Here is a 19,654-nt window from a genome sequence, read left to right as displayed (position 1 = left end):
ACAGCCTGGGTAGGGAAGCCTGTTCCCTGCCAGCACTCTGGACAAAAGAACCCTCACCATCAATGAGGAAGCAGTGGTCTCTCTGCAGAGCTCTAACATGCCCCTTGCTGAATCAGAACAGCTACTTCCTAACAGACAGCAAGGGTCCTTGTCTGCTCAATGCTGGCAGGGGACTGGCAGGGAACAGGCTTTTCTAAGTAGGCTGTGGCTACAAAAAAAAAGAACTGCACATTTGTTTTTATGTTCCTGAAATGTATTTAGATCAAACTGAAAGTTCATGATGACTTTAAATCAGTGTCACTTGTTGGCTTATCATCATGTGTGCAACTGTGTGAGGGGCCCCCAAGGGAAGGGGAGCCTACAGTGCCCTCTCACACACTGCACACCAGGAGTACTCCAACCAATCCCTCGCAGCACCACCCATTCCCCCCATAGCACTGACCCCCGTGTCTCCCCTGCAGCTGCTGGCTTCCCCTCCTCTCCCCTCCCACTGTCTTCAAGTGCTATATAAAAGCCACAGGGGGATTTAAATCTGCAAGTAGATGCCCCCACCTCTGACCTCCCTTACTGGCCTTCTCCCTCACCGATACTCCAGCACCCCCTCCCTGCAGTGCTGCTGGCTAGCTTCCCTTCTTCCCCCTCCCACCAGCTGCCTGGGCAGGAGATTGGTGTCAGTATGGAGAGCAGAGGACATGTCAAGTTTACCAGCCTCTTCCTGAATGAACACAGTGAACTATTGTTACCAATCTCTCCTGTGTTCAATCACCACTGCAGCAAATTGATTGTGTTTAGTGCGTGACTGCGCATGCTGCACCTGCTTTTTCTCAGCAGAAGGACCCAAGGTATGACCACACAGCCCCGCTGCTTTCATAAAACGCCCCTGGTGTCACTACCCTGGTAATACTGTACATCCGTGGCGTCCCGAGGCAGGTGCTGGGGGGTGCGGCCCGCACCGGGTGACACCTACCGCACTGGGTGACACCGAACCTGCTCCACGAAAAGGTAAGTTGTAAAGCAAGCCGACGATCCCTGCAGGATGGATCTGATCCATCCTGCGGGGATCGTCAGCTTTCTTTACAACTTACTTTTTCTTGGAGGGGGTCCGGTGTCACCCCGTATAGGTTGCATGCCGACGATCCCCGCAGGATGGATGGGATCTGCGGATTGGGGAGCATAATAGATCGGAGTCCGATCCATTATGCTCAATCCGCAGATCCCATCCATCCTGCAGGGATCGTCGGAGGGGGTGTCACCAAGTGTTACCGCACACCAACCCTAGGGATGCCTCTGCTGTACATCACATGACGAACACCTTTACCCAGGGGCGGACTGACCATTCAAGCACTCGGGCACTGCCCGAGGGCCCGGGGTCAGTAGGGGGCCCCATGAAATGCCCCTGGTACCTTTTATAGGCTTTTTTGGGTGTGCTTTGAGTGTGGGCAAGGACACAGGGGCCCCATGATCCCCTATTGCCCGGGGGCCCCATGGGTTGTCAGTCCGCCCCTGCCTTTACTGACCCGTATTCATGAGCAGGATGATTTCTTCTCTGTCATTGATGAAATGGATACAATTATTCTACCTAATAGCAGGAAACCTTTTCATACATAACAGCCGAACCACAAACAGAGAAGGAACACAAATGTACAATCATTAACCAGATCCACGGTTGTGCTCATTTATTTATAAAACGTAAAACATTTTTCAATCATTATGGATTACCTTTGTGGAATAGATTGCAGATCACAGGCTAAGCAAGTCATTATTAAAGCGATTCTAAAGGTTCTTTTTTTGGGGGAAAATAACGAACATGCAGTGGTTTTGCACAGAACAGCCTGGATCCTCCTTTTTTCGGCTCCCCCGCAGGCTCTCCTGGTCCCTCCCTCCTGTCGGGTGCCCCCACAGCAAGCAGCTTGCTATGGGGCACCCGCAGCTCCATGTGCCCATTCACCCTCTATCTTCTCATTGGCTCGCTGGCTGTGATTGACAGCAGTGGGAGTCAATGGCTTCTGTTTCTGTCTCAACCAATGAGAAGAGGGAGTCCCGGGATAGCCAAGACGCCAGTGCTGGATCGGGAGGGGGGTTAGGTGAGTATTGGGGGGGGGGCAGGGTGAAATGCATGAAGGTAAAAAAAACCTTCAGCCTTTACAACCACTTCAAGTGCCGGTCATACTGAATTTGCGTATTGAAATCGCACCTGAAATGGCATCTAATGAATGTCAGCGTCTTACCACGTGCGATTTGCTGCGGCGCGATTTCTAAAGTAGTTCTTGCGTGAACTTTTCTGCAGTTTATTACGATTTTACATACCGTATTTTTCACTCCACAAGACGCACTTTTTTCCCCCAAAAAAAGGGGGGAAATGTCAGTGGAGTGGTCGGTCAGGTATTTGCGCCGCCGCCGCCGCCATGTCAGAATACCGGGCTGGCCGCTCGGCTCTACTCTGCAGCAGGACCTTACCAAGAGCGCTGCACTTTGTGAGTGGGACACATGACAGCTCCCAGAAGACGCTGGACCATTCACAAAGTGCAACGCTTCTCGAGCATGTGCAGTGGGCACCCACCTATCACAGCCGGGTGCCCATACTAAAGGGAGGACAACACTGTGGAAGTGGGAGCGGGTACCTGTCAAATTCAGATACCCGCTCCCCTCCCCCAAGGTCCGCAGTCTTTGGTCATCTCCTTTACTGTGTCCGCAGTCTCTGGTCATCTCCTGTACTGTGTCCACAGTCTCTGGTCATCGCCTGTACCGTGTCCGCAGTCTCTGGTCATCTCCTGTACCGTGTCCGCAGTCTCTGGTCATCTCCTGTACTGTGTCCGCAGTCTCTGATCATCTCCTGTACTGTGTCCGCAGGCTCTGGTCATCTCCTGTACTGTGTCCACAGTCTCTGGTCATCGCCTGTACCGTGTCCGCAGTCTCTGGTCATCTCCTGTACCATGTCCGCAATCTCTGGTCATCTCCTGTACCGTGTCCGCAGTCTCTGGTCATCCCCTGTACTGTGTCCGCAGTCTCTGGTCATCTCCTGTACCATGTCCGCAGTCTCTGGTCATCTCCTGTACTATGTCCGCAGTCTCTGGTCACCTCCTGTACTATGTCCGCAATCTCTGGTCACTTCCTGTACTATGTCCGCAGTCTCTGGTCATCTCCTGTACTGTGTCCGCAGTCTCTGGTCATCTCCTGTACTGTCCGCAGTCTCTGGTCATCTCCTGTACTATGTCCGCAGTCTCCGGTCATTCCCTGTACTATGTCCGCAGTCTCTGGTCATCTCCTGTACTATGTCCGCAGTCTCTGGTCATCTCCTGTACTATGTCCGCAGTCTCTGGTCATCTCCTGTACTATGTCTGCAGTCTCTGGTCATCTCCTGTACTGTGTCCGCAGTCTCTGGTCATCTCCTGTACTATGTCCGCAGTCTCTGGTCATCCCCTGTACTGTGTCTGCAGTCTCTGGTCATCTCCTGTACTGTGTCCTCAGTCTCCGGTCATCTCCTGTACTGTGTCTGCAGTCTCCCATCATCTCCTGTACTATGTCCGCAGTCTCTGGTCATCTCCTGTACTATGTCCGAAGTCTCTGGTCATCTCCTGTACTATGTCCGCAGTCTCTGGTCATCTCCTGTACTATGTCCGCAGTCTCCGGTCATCTCCTGTACTGTGTCCGCAGTCTCCGGTAATCTCCTGTACTGTGTCCGCAGTCTCCGGTCATCCCCTGTACCGTGTCCGCAGTCTCTGGTCTCTGGTCATCCCCTGTACTGTGTCTGCAGTCTCTGGTCATCTCCTGTACTGTATCCGCAGTCTCTGGTCATCTCCTGTACTATGTCCGCAGTCTCTGGTCATCTCCTGTACTGTGTCCGCAGTCTCTGGTCATCTCCTGTACTGTGTCCGCAGTCTCTGGTCATCTCCTGTACTATGTCCGCAGTCTCTGGTCATCTCCTGTACTATGTCCGCAGTCTCTGGTCATCTCCTGTACTACGTCCGCAGTCTCTGGTCATCTCCTGTACCGTGTCCGCAGTCTCTGGTCATCTCCTGTACTGTGTCCGCAGTCTCTGGTCATCTCCTGTACCGTGTCCGCAGTCTCTGGTCATCTCCTGTACTGTGTCCGCAGTCTCTGGTCATCCCCTGTACTGTGTCCGCAGTCTCTGGTCATCTCCTGTACTGTGTCCGCAGTCTCTGGTCATCTCCTGTACTGTGTCCGCAGTCTCTGGTCATCTCCTGTACTTTGTCCGCAGTCTCTGGTCATCTCCTGTACTGTGTCCGCAGTCTCCGGTCATCTCCTGTACTGTGTCCGCAGTCCATTGGTTCAGAATATTTTTTTTCTTGTTTACTTCCTCTAAAATCTAGGTGCATTTTATGGAGCGAAAAATACGGTATATAGAATACAATGCAAGAAATCCTTGAAAACCTTCACAAGTCGTAATAAAGTCTTCTGAAATTGCACACAAATCATGAAATTTAAATTGCAGCGCTGTGATTGGTGGCTAATGTGTTCCTCCTGCCAGCTCATACATCACTACAGGACATAGGAGGCATCTAGAGAACCACAGCATGGGGGGAGGGGGGGAGCAGGTATTTGAGTTTCAGGAACCACCAACCAATGTCTGCATGCACTGTTTAGAGAAGCACAGAGACCCAGTGATGGTGTCACTGAATCTAACATAAGATATGTAATGAAAAAGGCAATATTTAGCAAGTTAGCACGTTGGGCAGGGAAGCTCTGTGAGCAGATTATATGTCAGCTTTATCTCAGCCAAGAACGGGTTTCACTCCAACTACAAATATTTTATATTATAAAATCCCTCTCATATAGAAAACAACATTTATAAATATCATGTTTTTCTGCATTCCATAAAGTAACAGATTTTTTCCATTAAAGGAGCCCTGTCATGAGAGTAACATGGAGGCTACCAAAGCCAAGATCTGTCAGAAAATGCTAGCTGCTGGCTGCCATGCTTATCCTCTGGCTTCAATACTTACAGTAGTGGTAAATCCTTCCATATAACCAGTGAAGTGACTGGCCACAGAGATGAAACAAATCCTCCTACGTAAGTTGTACCCATTTATCTATAGCCGTCTGCCCCCTACACCCATTCAAAGTGCAGAATTTATACAGCTTGTCTGAGCTTTCAGATAGCACGGGGTTGGAAGCTAAAGTTACATTCTGCAGAGCTCAGTGAGAACTGATTAGAGGGAAGGGACCAGGGCCGTGGATAAGGGGGTACCACCAGTCCTCCTGGGGCCCAGGACAGCAGGGGGGCCCAGGCAGCTGGGTGAATCAGATGTGGGCAGGGAGGGTGATTGGCACATTGGGGGCAATTACTGGACGTGATTCCCTGTATGGCTCTCTCTGCAGCAACTGAGAGCTGGCTCCCTCCCACTGGTTTTTAGCTGTTGAAGAGAGAGCCATAGAGGGGATTGGTTCCAGTAATTGCCCCCCATCATACCCATCACCCTCCCTGTGCACCATAGGTTTCCCCCTGCTGCCCAGGCCCCCATGTGCCCCCACAGTGCTGCCGGCTTCCCTCCTCTCCTTCCCACCTGGCATTTGCAAGCACACAATAGGATCCTTCAGCATGGAGAGTGGGAGAAGGTTCTAGTAAATATATCACATTTACAAGCCCCTTCCTTTCCTGAATCAACACAATGAGTGATCGGTACCGATCACTCACTGTATTCATTCATAACTGAAGCATAGTAAACTGTATTGTTGTTTTTTTTGGGGGGGGGGGCTGACAGGTTGGCTGTTTGGGGCCCCATGGTTTCTAACAGCAGCCCTGGAAGGGACCCCCCACAGAGCACACAGGAACCGAGTTTAGGCTGTCAATCACAGGCTGTGTGCCGGAGTTCCCGCCCCTGTCACCATTTTTCTCTTGGTGTCAGGAAAACTTGTCAGAAGTGACTCATGCAGTTAGCGGAGGAAGGAGGCTGAAGACAGAAATGACAGTTAGTGCTCTGGACTGAAGCAAGTACATGCTATAGAGGGATGTGTCTTGTTCATGTTTCATGTCTGAGGTTTACAACCACTCAGGGGTGGACTGACCATTTGGAAACTCAGGCACTGCCCGAGGGCCCGGGGTCAGTAGGGGGCCCCATGAGATGCCCCTGGTACCTTTTTCATAGGCTTTTTTGAGTTTGTGCAAGGACACAGGGGCCCCATGATCCCCTATTGCCTGTGGGCCCCATGAGTTGTCAGTCCGCCCCTGAATACCACTTTAAGTAACTGACTCAGAATAATGACTTCTGCCGTACCCAAGCTGCGTATTTGTTCCAAGCTCCTAATCTAGAAGGTATTTAGGCCAGAGGATCAGAATAAGAGTCAGGCAACTAGCATTTTCAGAAGGAGGTCGGTAATGGCATAGAATGCATAGAAAACTGCACTTTGAGCTTCAGCTTCTTTTATGAAATGGCAGAAGGGGGGCGCTGGCGAGTTTCACTTCAGTTTTCAAAGAGTCCTATCAGAGGTGACCCCCTGCTGCCATTTAATGGAGGAAGTTTGCTGAAAATCGGAGTCTAGTATTTCTGAATGGTTTGCTAGATTTCAATGAGCCAGACCAGCACCGGCTTGGATGGGGCTGAGTTGTTATGGTTCGCTCACCTGGAGCGGTGTACGCATTTTCTAATTCGTGTATACACTCACCGGCCACATTATTAGGTACACCTGTTCAATTGCTTGGTAACACAAATTGCTAATCAGCCAATCCCATGGCAGCAACTCAATGCGTTTAGGCATCTAGATGTGGTGAAGATGACTTGCTGAAGGTAAAACTTAGCATCAGAATGGGGAAGAAAGGGGATTTAAGTGACTTTGAGCATGGCATGGTTATTAGTGCCAGACAGGCTGGGCTGAGTGTTTCAAAAACTGCTGATCTGCTGGGATTTTCACACACAACCATCTCTAGGGTTTACAGAGAATGGTCCGAAAAAGAGAAAATATCCAGTGAGGAGTGGTTGTGTGGAGGAAAATGCCTTGCTGAGGTCAGAGGAGAATGGGCAGACTGGTTGCTGCAACACTCAGATGGTAGGGTCAGAATTTGGCGTAAACCACATGAAAGCATGGATCCATCCTGCCTTGTATCAACGGTTCAGGCTGGAGCTGGTGGTGCTGTCATGGTGTGGGGGAACCATCCTGCCTTGTATTAACGGTTCAGGCTGGTGGTGGTGGTGTCATGGTGTGGTGGATCCATCCTGCCTTGTATCAACGGTTCAGGCTGGTGGTGGTGGTGTCATGGTGTGGGGGATCCATCCTGCCTTCTATCAACGGTTCAGGCTGGTGTTGGTGGTGGTGTCATGTTGTGGTGGATCCACCCTGCCTTGTATCAATGGTTTAGGCTGATGGTGGTGGTGGTGTCATGGTGTGGTGGATCCATCCTGCCTTGTATCAATGGTTAAGGCTGGTGGTGGTGGTGTCATGGTGTGATGGATCCATCCTGCCTTGTATCAATGGTTTAGGCTGATGGTGGTGTCATGGTGTGATGGATCCATCATGCCTTGTATCAACAGTTCAGGCTGGTGGTGGTGGTGGTGGTGGGGTGGTGGATCCATCTTGCCTTGTATCAACGGTTCAGGCTGGTGGTGGTAATGTCATGGTGTGGTGGATCCATCCTGCCTTGTAATAACGGTTCAGGCTGGTGGTGGTGGTGTCATGGTGTGCTGGTGGTGGTGGTGTCATGGTGTGGTGGATCTATCCTGCCTTGTATGAATGGTTCAGGCTGGTGGTGGTGGTGGTGTCATGGTGTGCTGGACCCATCCTGCCTTGTATCAACGGTTCAGGCTGGTGGTGGTGGTGTAATGGTATAGTGGATCCATCCTGTCTTGTATCAATGGTTCAGGCTGGAGCTGATGGTGGTGTCATGGTGTGGTGGATCCATCCTGCCTTGTATTAACGGTTCAGGCTGGTGGTGGTGGGGGTGTCATGGTGGGATGGATCCATCCTGCCTTGTATCAATGGTTCAGGCTGGTGGTGGTGGTGTCATGGTGTGGCGGATCCATCCTGCCTTGTATCAATGGTTCAGGCTGGTGGTGGTGGTGTCATGGTGTGGTGGATCCATCCTGTCCTGTATCAATGGTTCAGGCTGGTGGTGGTGGTGGTGTCATGGTGTGGTGGATCCATCCTGCCTTGTATCAATGGTTCAGGCTGGTGGTGGTGGTGTCATAGTGTGCTGGTGGTGTCATGGTGTGGTGGATCCATGCTGCCTTGTATCAATGGTTCAGGCTGGTGGTGGTGTCATGGTGTGATGGATCCATCCTGCCTTGTATCAATGGTTCAGGCTGGTGGTGGTGGTGTCATGGTGTGGTGGATCCATCCTGCCTTGTATCAATGGTTCAGGCTGGTGGTGGTGGTGGTGTCATGGTGTGGGGGAGATTTTCTTAGCACTAGAAAGGTGGACCTAATAAAGTGGCCGGTGAGTGTATGTTCCAGGTCAACGACTCTGAAAGTACTAAAGCCGACGGATCAGCATGGCAGCAATGCATGTTAATTATAATTTTCAGTAGAGATCAGCGGCTTCCATACTTCCTCAGTACAGACTTCCTCAGGTGACCTGCCGAGCTCGCTGTCATGGGTGGGGAGGGATCGTGTGGTTGCTTAGTGGAGCGGATGAGAGATTGCCGTGACATAAAGCATCGAGTGTTGGAAAATCCATGAGAAAAATTTGCAATGACATTATTTTTCAAGGCTCTCAATAATGAATTAACAGATATCAGCGGGTTCGGTCAAGTTGTCCCGGCGGCGGTCGTACTTCTGTCTAAAGGCGTGTCCACATGTGTCCTTGTTCAGAAGATCTTGGGAGAAATTTAAAAAGCCTTCCACAAAATGGTTCACCGTCTGGTTGTTCAACTCGTGCTGACATCTCTCACGGTGGTAATGCTGCAAAAGACAAAATGGAAAACTTACTGAGTATACCGGGAAAGGGGGAGGGGTCTATCTTCATACGTATTGAAGCCACGCACAGTTGATGTGTGACATAATCACCATTAATGGATCAGCTCTTACACCTGACCTGACTACGACCAAACTACTCTAATGTAAAGTGGACTCTGATGTGAGGGGAGTCGCAGATGGTAAGGGGACTTAGGGACTTTGAAGTATGGGTGGACTTTGATGGGTGACTCTGATGTATGGAGGACAGGGGCGGACTGACCATTAGGAAACTCAGGCTCTGCCCGAGGGCCTGGGGTCAGTAGGGGGCCCTATGAGATGCCCCTGGTACCTTTTTCATAGGCTTTTTTGAGTACACAAGGACACAGGGGCCCCATGATCCCCTATTGCCCGGGGGCCCCATGAGTTGTCAGTCCGCACCTGATGGAGGACTTTGAGGGGTGACTCAGATGTACAGGGGGACTTTGATTGGTGACTCTGATGTATGGAGGACTTTGAGGGGTGATTCAGATGTACAGGGGGACTTTGATGGTGGACTCTGATGTATGGGAGGACTTTGATAGGGACTCTGATGTACAGGGAGACTTTGATGGGTGGCTCAGATGTACGGGGGGACTTTGATGGGTGACTCAGATGTAGGGGGGGACTTTGATGGTAGACTTTGATGTACGGGGGGGACTTTGATGGTGACTCTGATGTACAGGGGGACTTTGATGGGAGCTCTGATTTATGGGAGGACTTTTATGGTGGACTCTGATGTATGGGAGGACTTTGATGGGGACTCTGATTTATGGGAAACTTTGATTTTGGACTCTGATGTACGGGGGACTTTGATGGGGACTCTGATGTACGGGGGACTTTGATGGGGACTCTGATTTATGGCAGGACTTTTATGGTGAATTCTGATGTATGGGGGGACTTTGATGGGGACTCTGATTTACAGGGGGACTTTGATGGGGACTCTGATGTACTGTGGGATTTTGATGGTGGACTCTGATGTATGGGGGGGACTTTGATGGGGACTCTTATGTACTGGGGTACTTTGATGGTGGACTCTGATGTAAGAGGGAGACTTTGATGGGGACTCTGATGTACTGTGGGATTTTGATGGTGGACTCTGATGTATGGGAGGGACTTTGATGGGGACTCTTATGTACTGGGGGACTTTGATGGTAGACTCTGATGTACGGGGGGGACTTTAATGGTAGACTCTGATGTACGGGGGGGACTTTGATGGTGGACTCTGATGTATGGGGGGGACTTTGATGGTAGACTCTGATGTACGGGGGGGACTTTGATGGTAGACTCTGATGTACGGGGGGGACTTTGATGGTGGACTCTGATGTACGGGGGGGACTTTGATGGTAGACTCTGATGTACGGGGGGGACTTTGATGGTAGACTCTGATGTACGGGGGGGACTTTGATGGTGGACTCTGATGTATGGGGGGATTTTGATGGTGGACTCTGATGTACTGTGAGATTTTGATGGTGGACTCTGATGTGCGGAGGGACTTTGATGGGGACTCTGATGTATGGGGAGGACTTTGATGGGGACTATGATGTACGGGGGAACTTTGATGGGTGACTCTGATGTATGGGGAGACTTTGATGGAAGACTCTGATGTACGGTGGGACTTTGATGGGGACTCTGATGTACGGGGGGAACTTTGATGGTAGACTCTGATTTATGGAAGGACTTTTATGGTGGACTCTGATGTACGGGGGGACTTTGATGGGGACTATGATGTATGGGGGGACTTTTATGGTGGACTCTGATGTACGGGGGGACTTTGATGGTGGACTCTGATGTACGGGGGGGACTTTTATGGTGGACTCTGATGTACGGGGGGACTTTGATGAAGACTCTGATTTATGGGAGGACTTTTATTAAGTACTCTGATGTACAGGGGGACTTTGATGGTAGACTCTGATGTACGGGGGGACTTTGATGAGGACTCTGATTTATGGGAGGACTTTTATTAAGTACTCTGATGTACGGGGAGAATTTGATGGTAGACTGTGATGCACGGGGGGACTTTGATGAGGACTCTGATGTACTGGGGGACTTTGATGGTAGATTCTGATTTATGGGAGGACATTTATGGTGGACTCTGATGTAGGGAGGGGACTTTGATGTGGACTCTGATTTACAGGAGGACTTTTCTTTTTTTTTACCTTTTTTGTCTGAGTACAGATCTGTTTGTCCCAAGCATGTCTGAAGCTATTTACTGTTGACCGGCTCACTGCCTCCACTACTCTTTCAGTAACATAGTACTTTCTGAGATTAGTCTTGAACTTTCCTCCAGTACGTTAAGGTCATGTTCCCCTGAGCTTCATTCTGATTTTGTGTTCAAATCATTTAAAAAAAATTTTTTTTTTTACTGTACATAAAAAAAGATAAAATTATAAATATATTTATAATAAAATTATGAATTTTTTTTCATTTGTTCCGATTAAAATGATGCTGAAATTCTGACTCTGATTTAAAATATTGTTCCAGTTAGTTTATGGTCGTGTTCCCCTGTACTTGATTTTGATTTTGTGTTCAAATCAATTAAAAAAAAACCCATTTTACTGTAAATAACAAAAGATAAAATTATAAATATATTTATAATAAAATTATGATTTTTTTTTTATCATTTGTTCCGATTAAAATGACACTAAAATTCTGACTCTGATTTAAAATATTGCTCCAGTTAGTTTAAGGTCATCTTCCCCTGTACTTCATTCTGATTTTGTGTTCAAATCATTTAAACAAAAATTTTTTTTACTGTACATAAAAGATAAAATTATAAATATATTTATAATAAAATTATGATTTTTTTTATAATTTGTTCCGATTAAAATGACACTAAAATGATGATTTAAATTATTGCTCCAGTTAGTTTAAGGTCGTGTTCCCCTGTACTTGATTTTGATTTTGTGTTCAAATCAATAAAAAAAAACCCATTTTACTGTAAATAACAAAAGATAAAATTAGAAATATATTTATAATAAAATTATGATTTTTTTTTTATCATTTGTTCCGATTAAAATGACACTAAAATTCTGACTCTGATTTAAAATATTGCTCCAGTTAGTTTAAGGTCATGTTCCCGTGTACTTGATTTTGATTTTGTGTTCAAATCAATAGAAAAAAAAGTTTTACTGTAGATAAAAAAAAAGATAAAATTATAAATATATTTATAATAAAATTATGAATTTGTTTTATCATTGGTTCCGATTAACATGACACTAAAATGATGATTTAACCTCTTGCTGACCGCGCATAGCCGAATGACGGCTTCACTGCGGCCGGCCAGTTCTGGGTGGACATCATATGACGTCCCCCCAGAATGCGCTCTCCTGCGGGCCCCAGGGGGCGCGCACCCGGCGATCTCCGTGATCGCTGTGTCCTACGGACACAGCTGATCACGTGATGTGGTAAAAGGCCAATCACAGCGGCCTTTTACCACGTGATCAGCGGTGTCCAATGACACGCTGATCACAGGGAAATGAAAGTGCCGGTTCTTGGCTGCACTTTCCTCACGCTGTCAGATCGTGAGGAAAGTACTGCCGAGAACCGGCAGTTGTCAGAGCGGGGATCGGCACCGATCATCAGGGCACTGATGATCAGTGCCCTGATGATCGGTGCCCAGCAGTGACACCCGCAAGTTCCGCCCAGCAGTGCGCCCACTAGCTCTGCCCACCCGTGCCCAGCAGTGCACCCACCTGTGCCCAGCAGTGCCCCCACCTGTGCCCAGCAGTGCACCCACCTGTGCCACTCTGCAGTGCCACCTACCTGTGCCCAGACGTGCCACCTGCATGTGCCCAGCAGTGCCACCCACCTGTGCCCACCCACCTGTGCCCACCAGTGCCACCCACCTGTGCCGACCCACCAGTGCTGCCCACCAGTGCCACCCACCAGTGCAGCCCAGCAGTGCTGCCAGTCAGTGCCACCAGTCAGTGCCCAGGGGTTGTGCCAGTCAGTGCCGCCACTCAGTGCCCAGCAGTGATGCCAGTCAGTGCCGTCTATCAGTACCCATCATCAGTGTCACCTATCAGTGCCGCCTATCAGTGCTGCATATCAGTGCCACCTATCCGTGACCCCTAATTAGTGCTGTCTATCAGTGCCGCCTATCCGTGCCACCTCATTAGTACTGCCTATCAGTGCCCTTTAGTGCTGCCTATCAGTGCCCATCAGTGCCGCCTATCAGTGCCCATCAGTGCTGCCTCATCAACGCACATCAGTGAAGGAGAAAAAATACCTGTTTGAAAAATTTTATAAAAGAAACAAATAAACTTTTTTTTTTTCAAATTTTTTGCACTTTTTTTATTTATAGCGCAAAAAGTAAAGCGCCCAGTGGCGATTAAATACCACCAAAAGAAAGCTCTATTTGTGAGAAAAAAATGATCAAAATTTCATATGGGTACAATGTTGCATGACCGCGCAATTGTCAATCAAAGTGCGGCAGCGCTGAAAGCTGAAAATTGGCCTGGACAGGAAGGGGGTATAAGTGCCTGGTAGGAAAGTGGTTAAAATATTGCTCCAGTTAGTTTATGGTCATGTTCCCCTGTACTTGATTTTGATTTTCTAATTATTGCTCCCACAGTTGATTTGTTCACAACAAGCTGCTTGCCTATTGCAGATTCAGTCTTCCCAGCCTGGTGCAGGTCTACAATTTTGTTTCTGGTGTCCTTCGACAGCTCTTTGGTCTTCACCATAGTGGAGTTTGGAGTGTGACTGTTTGAGGTTGTGGATAGGTGTCTTTTATACTGATAACAAGTTCAAACAGGTGCCATTGATACAGGTAATGAGTGCAGGACAGAGGAGCCTCTTAAAGAAGAAGGTACAGGTCTGTGAGAGCCAGAAATCTTGCTTGTTTGTAGGTGACCAAATACTTATTTTCCACCATAATTTGCAAATAAATTCTTTCCAGATCAGCCAATGTGATTGTCTGGATTTGTTTTCTCATTTTGTCTCTCATAGTTGAGGTCTCCCTATGATGCCAATTACAGGCCTCTCTCATCTTTGTAAGTGGGAGAACTTGTACAATTGGTGGTGACTAAATACTTTTTTGCCCCACTGTATTTTATTTATTTATTTATTTCAGGTACTTATTTTGGAGGTTATTTGTGACATTTGCTGTGTGGAAGACCTTAGATTGTACGCCCCTTGAGGGTTAGGGACCTTAGATTGTACGCCCCTTGAGGGTTAGGGACCTTAGATTGTACGCCCCTTGAGGGTTAGGGACCTTAGATTGTACGCCCCTTGAGGGTTAGGGACCTTAGATTGTACGCCCCTTGAGGGTTAGGGACCTTAGATTGTACGCCCCTTGAGGGTTAGGGACCTTAGATTGTACGCCCCTTGAGGGTTAGGGACCTTAGATTGTACACCCCTTGAGGGTTAGGGACCTTAGATTGTACGCCCCTTGAGGGTTAGGGACCTTAGATTGTACGCCCCTTGAGGGTTAGGGACCTTAGATTGTACGCCCCTTGAGGGTTAGGGACCTTAGATTGTACACCCCTTGAGGGTTAGGGACCTTAGATTGTATACCCCTTGAGGGTTAGGGACCTTAGATTGTGCGCCCCTTGAGGGTTAGGGACCTTAGATTGTACACCCCTTGAGGGTTAGGGACCGATGTGAATGTACAATATATGTGTATTGCGCTGCGTAAATGGACGGCGCTATATAAATACCTGAAATAAATAATAATAATAAATAGTAACAGTGAAGTGATGAGCGAGCGACCAGATATGGTTATTGCACCACATCCCTTAAAATTTCAAATATTCAATAGAGAAGATGGGACTTTCAGGGTGCATGAACATGAATACCAAACATATTAAAAAGTTATATAATTTTTATTACGTATTTTTTAAAAACAAAAAAAGGAAAAAAAAAACCAGAAACATAAAAACAACTTAAGTACTAAGAGTGAAACTGAGATTTAAACTTGATTATATCATTGTAGTTACTCCCTACACGTTTCGCCCTCACGGGCTTCTTCAGGGAGGATTTTTGAAGAGATTTCAACCGCCGAGGCAGTCTAAAGGAATTATACAATTACCAAACAACTTTAATAAATCCAATACAAAGTATTTAATCAAATATATATATATATATATATATATATATATATATGGGACTCAAGCTAAGAGGAAATAACCTGTGAGCTTTCACATCCAGGGTGAGCCATTGAGTCCCATATATATATATATTTGATTAAATACTTTGTATTGGATTTATTAAAATTAATTAAAAAAACATTAAAATTATTTACTGAAATTGTTTTTATGTTTCTGTATTTTTTCCTTTTTTTTTGTTTTTAAAAATACAAAATTTAAATTATATAAATTTTAAACACGTTTGGTATTTATTTTAATATATTTTTTCCTTTTTTTTGTTTTTAAAAATACAAAATTTAAATTATATAAATTTTAAACACGTTTGGTATTTATTTTAATATATTTTTTCCTTTTTTTTGTTTTTAAAAATACAAAATTTAAATTATATAAATTTTAAACACGTTTGGTATTTATTTTAATATATTTTTTCCTTTTTTTTGTTTTTAAAAATACAAAATTTAAATTATATAAATTTTAAACACGTTTGGTATTTATTTTAATATATTTTTTCCTTTTTTTTGTTTTTAAAAATAGAAAATTTAAATTATATAAATTTTAAACACGTTTGGTATTTATATTAATATATTTTTTCCTTTTTTTTTTGTTTTTAAAAATACAAAATTTAAATTATATAAATTTTAAACACGTTTGGTATTTATATTAATATATTTTTTCCTTTTTTTTTGTTTTTAAAAATACAAAATTTAAATTATATAAATTTTAAACACGTTTGGTATTTATATTAATATATTTTTTCCTTTTTTTGGTTTTTAAAAATACAAAATTTAAATTACATAAATTTTAAACACGTTTGGTATTTATTTTAATATATTTTTTCCTTTTTTTTTGTTTTTAAAAATACGAAATTTAAATTATATAAATTTTAAACACGTTTGGTATTTATATTAATATATTTTTTCCTTTTTTTTTGTTTTTAAAAATACAAAATTTAAATTATATAAATTTTAAACACGTTTGGTATTTATATTACTATATTTTTTCCTTTTTTTTTTGTTTTTAAAAACACAAAATTTAAATGATATAAATTTTAAACACGTTTGGTATTTATATTAATATATTTTTTCCTTTTTTTTTGTTTTTAAAAACACAAAATTTAAATGATATAAATTTTAAACACGTTTGGTATTTATATTAATATATTTTTTCCTTTTTTTTTGTTTTTAAAAATACGAAATTTAAATTATATAAATTTTAAACACGTTTGGTATTTATATTAATATATTTTTTCCTTTTTTTTTGGTTTTTAAAAATACAAAATTTAAATGATATAAATTTTAAACACGTTTGGTATTTATATTAATATATTTTTTCCTTTTTTTTTGTTTTTAAAAATACAAAATTTAAATTATATAAATTTTAAACACGTTTGGTATTTATATTGATATATTTTTTCCTTTTTTTTTTGTTTTTAAAAATACAAAATTTAAATGATATAAATTTTAAACACGTTTGGTATTTATATTAATATATATTTTCCTTTTTTTTTGTTTTTAAAAATACAAAATTAAAATTATATAAATTTTAAACACGTTTGGTATTTATATTAATAATAATACATAAATAAGTAGAATTCTTAGATCTTCATAAATACACACCGCTTACCTGTAGCTTTTTGCAGTCTTCGTCCACCAGGATTGTCACACACTTACTTATGCGGTTGCTGGTGTGGACGATACCATTTTTCGGAAAATGACCAGAAATGTTTTCCGTTCCGCTTTTAAATATATCTATAAACGATCCTGCGCAATGTTCATCGTTTTGCTGAAGAAGAAAAAAAATTAAAATAAAAAAAAATTAAAAAATTAAAAAAAATTTAGAAAAGTCTGTGATTTTCTTAAAGCGGACCTATCATTGTTGGACAAAAATTGTTGGACAGCTCTAACATCCTCTGGCAGCCGCAATACACCTTCCTGCACCTTGTATCCGGGTAACAAGTGTACTAATAAAAAAACAATTGCAAAGGTTTTCATACAGTGAAACTGAGCTGACGATAGTTCGGTGTCAATGGGAGCAAAAATCGAATGTTATTAGACTGTTTTCAAAAGCATTCTTCAGGTGAATCAGGAAAATACAGCGATGTGGCCACTAGATGGCGCTGACATTCATAGTAAATCAGTATTTATTTTCTATGATCATCGGCTCCATCTAGTGGTCACAATGTGTTATTTTCCTGATGCACACTAGAACTTTCAACCTGGAGAGAAAACAGTCTGATAACATTCACTTCGCACCCTCCAGACGATTTACCCCCCCCCATCCCCCCGTCCTGACCAGGCCATTTTTTGTTTTACGGCGCTGCGTTACTTTAGCTGTCAAGTGCGCGGTCATGCGACGCCGCACCCAAATGACATTTACATCCTTTTTTTTCCAGGACTTGAGCTTTCTTTTGGTGGTATTTGATCGCCTGTGCGTTTTTTATTGTGCTATTAAGAAAAAAGGCCGACAATTTTGAGAAAAAAACAATATTTTTGGCTTTTTGCTATTAAAAGTGTCCAGTAAAAAATTTTTAGCAAATCAAATTTCGCTATAAATTTAGGCCAAAATGTATTCCGCTCCGTGTTTTTGCTAAAAAAAATAAATAAATCCCAATACGTGTAAATTAATTGGTTTACGTGAAAGTTATAACGTTTACAAATGGGGGAAAGATACTGGATTTTTTTTTGTCATTTTTACTAGTAATGGCGGCGATCAGCGACTTATATTGGGAACGCAGCGGGCATTCTGACACGGGGGGGGGGGGGGACTGACTTGGTGTCACTGACATCCCCAGTGACACCAATACAGTGATCAGTGCTAATAAAAAGCACTGACACTCTACTAATGGCACTGGGCAGGAAGGCGTTAACATGAGGGGCGATCAAAGGGTTAACTGTGTGCTGGGAGTGTTTTACTAGGGGTCGGGGGGGTGTGCGCTGTTCAGTGTACTCACACTGCTGTGGATGGCTGTGCTGTGTAGTATGCCCGTACCAAGGGAGGACTGACAACTCATGGGGCCCCCGGGCAATAGGAAATCATGGGGCCCCCGTGTCCTCGCTCACACTCAAACCACACCCAAAAAAGCCTATGAAAGGTACAAGGGGCATCTCATGGGGCCCACTTCTAACCCCGAGGGCCCAAATGGTCAGTCTACCCCTGGCCCGAACTGACAGGGAGGAGGACTGTTAGTAAACAAACAGTCCTCCTCCCTGTCAGTGATCATGGGAAATCACTGGGCGCCGGTCGAGTAACTACTGGCCGGGGCCCGGTGACTGACAGCGGCGCAGGTAGGGGAAATGCAAGATCACATATATACGTGATTTTGCGCACCCATGCCGCCCTGTAGCAGTATTTCTGCTATAGGGCGGACGGGAAGGGGTTAAGGAGCAAAAAGCAAACACCTTTGTATGCAAGCGAACCAGGGGCGGACTGACCATTCAGAAACTCGGGCACTGCCCAAGGGCCCGGGGTCAGTAAGGGGCCCCATGAGATGCCCCAATACCTTTTATAGGCTTTTTTGGGTGTGGTTTGAGTGTGTGTGAGGGCACAGGGACCCCATGACCCCTATTGCCCGGGGGCCCCATGATTTCTTAGTTCTTAATCCTGGTTGTCACTCCCTTCAGCATCAATGACAGCGTGCCGTCTTCTGTAATAGTTGTCTATGAGGCCCCTGAAGTCCTGCAGGTGGTAGAGCCCCATTATATACTGTATGCTGAAATGCGTTTTTATTACAAAATATGAAAAATATATACATATTTATTGAAATATATTGAATATGGCCAAAATTTTATATATATACTGCATGTTGAAATGCGTTTTTTATATATCACAAAATATCTGAAAAATATTTTTAAAAATATATATTTTTTAAATATATTCTTCAGATTATTTTAACACATAAAAAAGTCATTTTAACATATTTAATATATATATATATATATATATATATATATATATATACTGTATGTTGAAATGTGTTTTTATTACAAAATATGAAAAATATATACATATTCATTGAAATATATTTAATATGGCCAAAATTTTATATATATATATATATATATATATATATATATATACTGCATGATGAAATGCGTTTTTTATATATCACAAAATATCTGAAAAATATTTTTAAAAATATATATTTTTTAAATATATTCTTCAGATTTTTTTTAACACATAAAAAAGTAATTTTATCATATATATATATATATATATATATATACTGTATGTTGAAATGAGTTTTTTATTACAAAATATGAAAAATATATACATATTTATTGAAATATATTGAAATATATTAAATATGGCCAAAATTTTTTATTTATATATTTATATATATATACTGCATGTTGAAATGCATTTTTTATATATTACAAAATATATGAAAAATATTTTTCAAAATATATATTTTTTACTATATTCTTCAGATTTTTTTTAACATATAAAAGTCATTATAACATATATATTTTTATATATATACTGTATGTTGAAATGCATCTTTATTACAAAACATGAAAAATATATATATATATTTATTGAAATATATTTTGAAATATATTGAATATGGCAAAAATTGTAGCATTTCAAATATAGCTCAATATAATTGGGAATAATATTTTTAAAATATATTTCAAATATATTTTTCTTCCATGTGGGTAGAAGCCGGAGAGGGGACCCAA

At 43.3% G+C, this 19,654-nt stretch overlaps 1 protein-coding gene across 1 annotated transcript in view; it reads right to left on the bottom strand.

Moving 5' to 3' along the window:
* Nucleotides 1–1,650: 1,650 nt before the first annotated feature.
* The window catches only part of LOC149435928 (uncharacterized), a 118,013-nt gene continuing 100,009 nt past the window's right edge, over nt 1,651–19,654 (bottom strand). Inside the window, exons 4-5 of the mRNA XM_089662248.1 lie at nt 16,599–16,757; nt 1,651–8,853 (exon numbers count right to left, since the gene is read on the bottom strand). Of these exons, the coding sequence (XP_089518374.1) occupies nt 8,677–8,853; nt 16,599–16,757 (336 nt within the window). The 3' untranslated portion in view covers nt 1,651–8,676. The remainder of the gene's footprint in view (nt 8,854–16,598; nt 16,758–19,654) is intronic.

This window comes from Staurois parvus, unplaced genomic scaffold, assembly GCF_062004578.1.
Source record: "Staurois parvus isolate SC_StPar_1 unplaced genomic scaffold, SC_StPar_1.0 ptg001447l, whole genome shotgun sequence".
Classification (NCBI taxonomy): domain Eukaryota; kingdom Metazoa; phylum Chordata; class Amphibia; order Anura; family Ranidae; genus Staurois; species Staurois parvus.
Note: the sequence above shows the minus strand (reverse complement) of the source record. Positions and strands in the feature narration are given on the sequence as shown.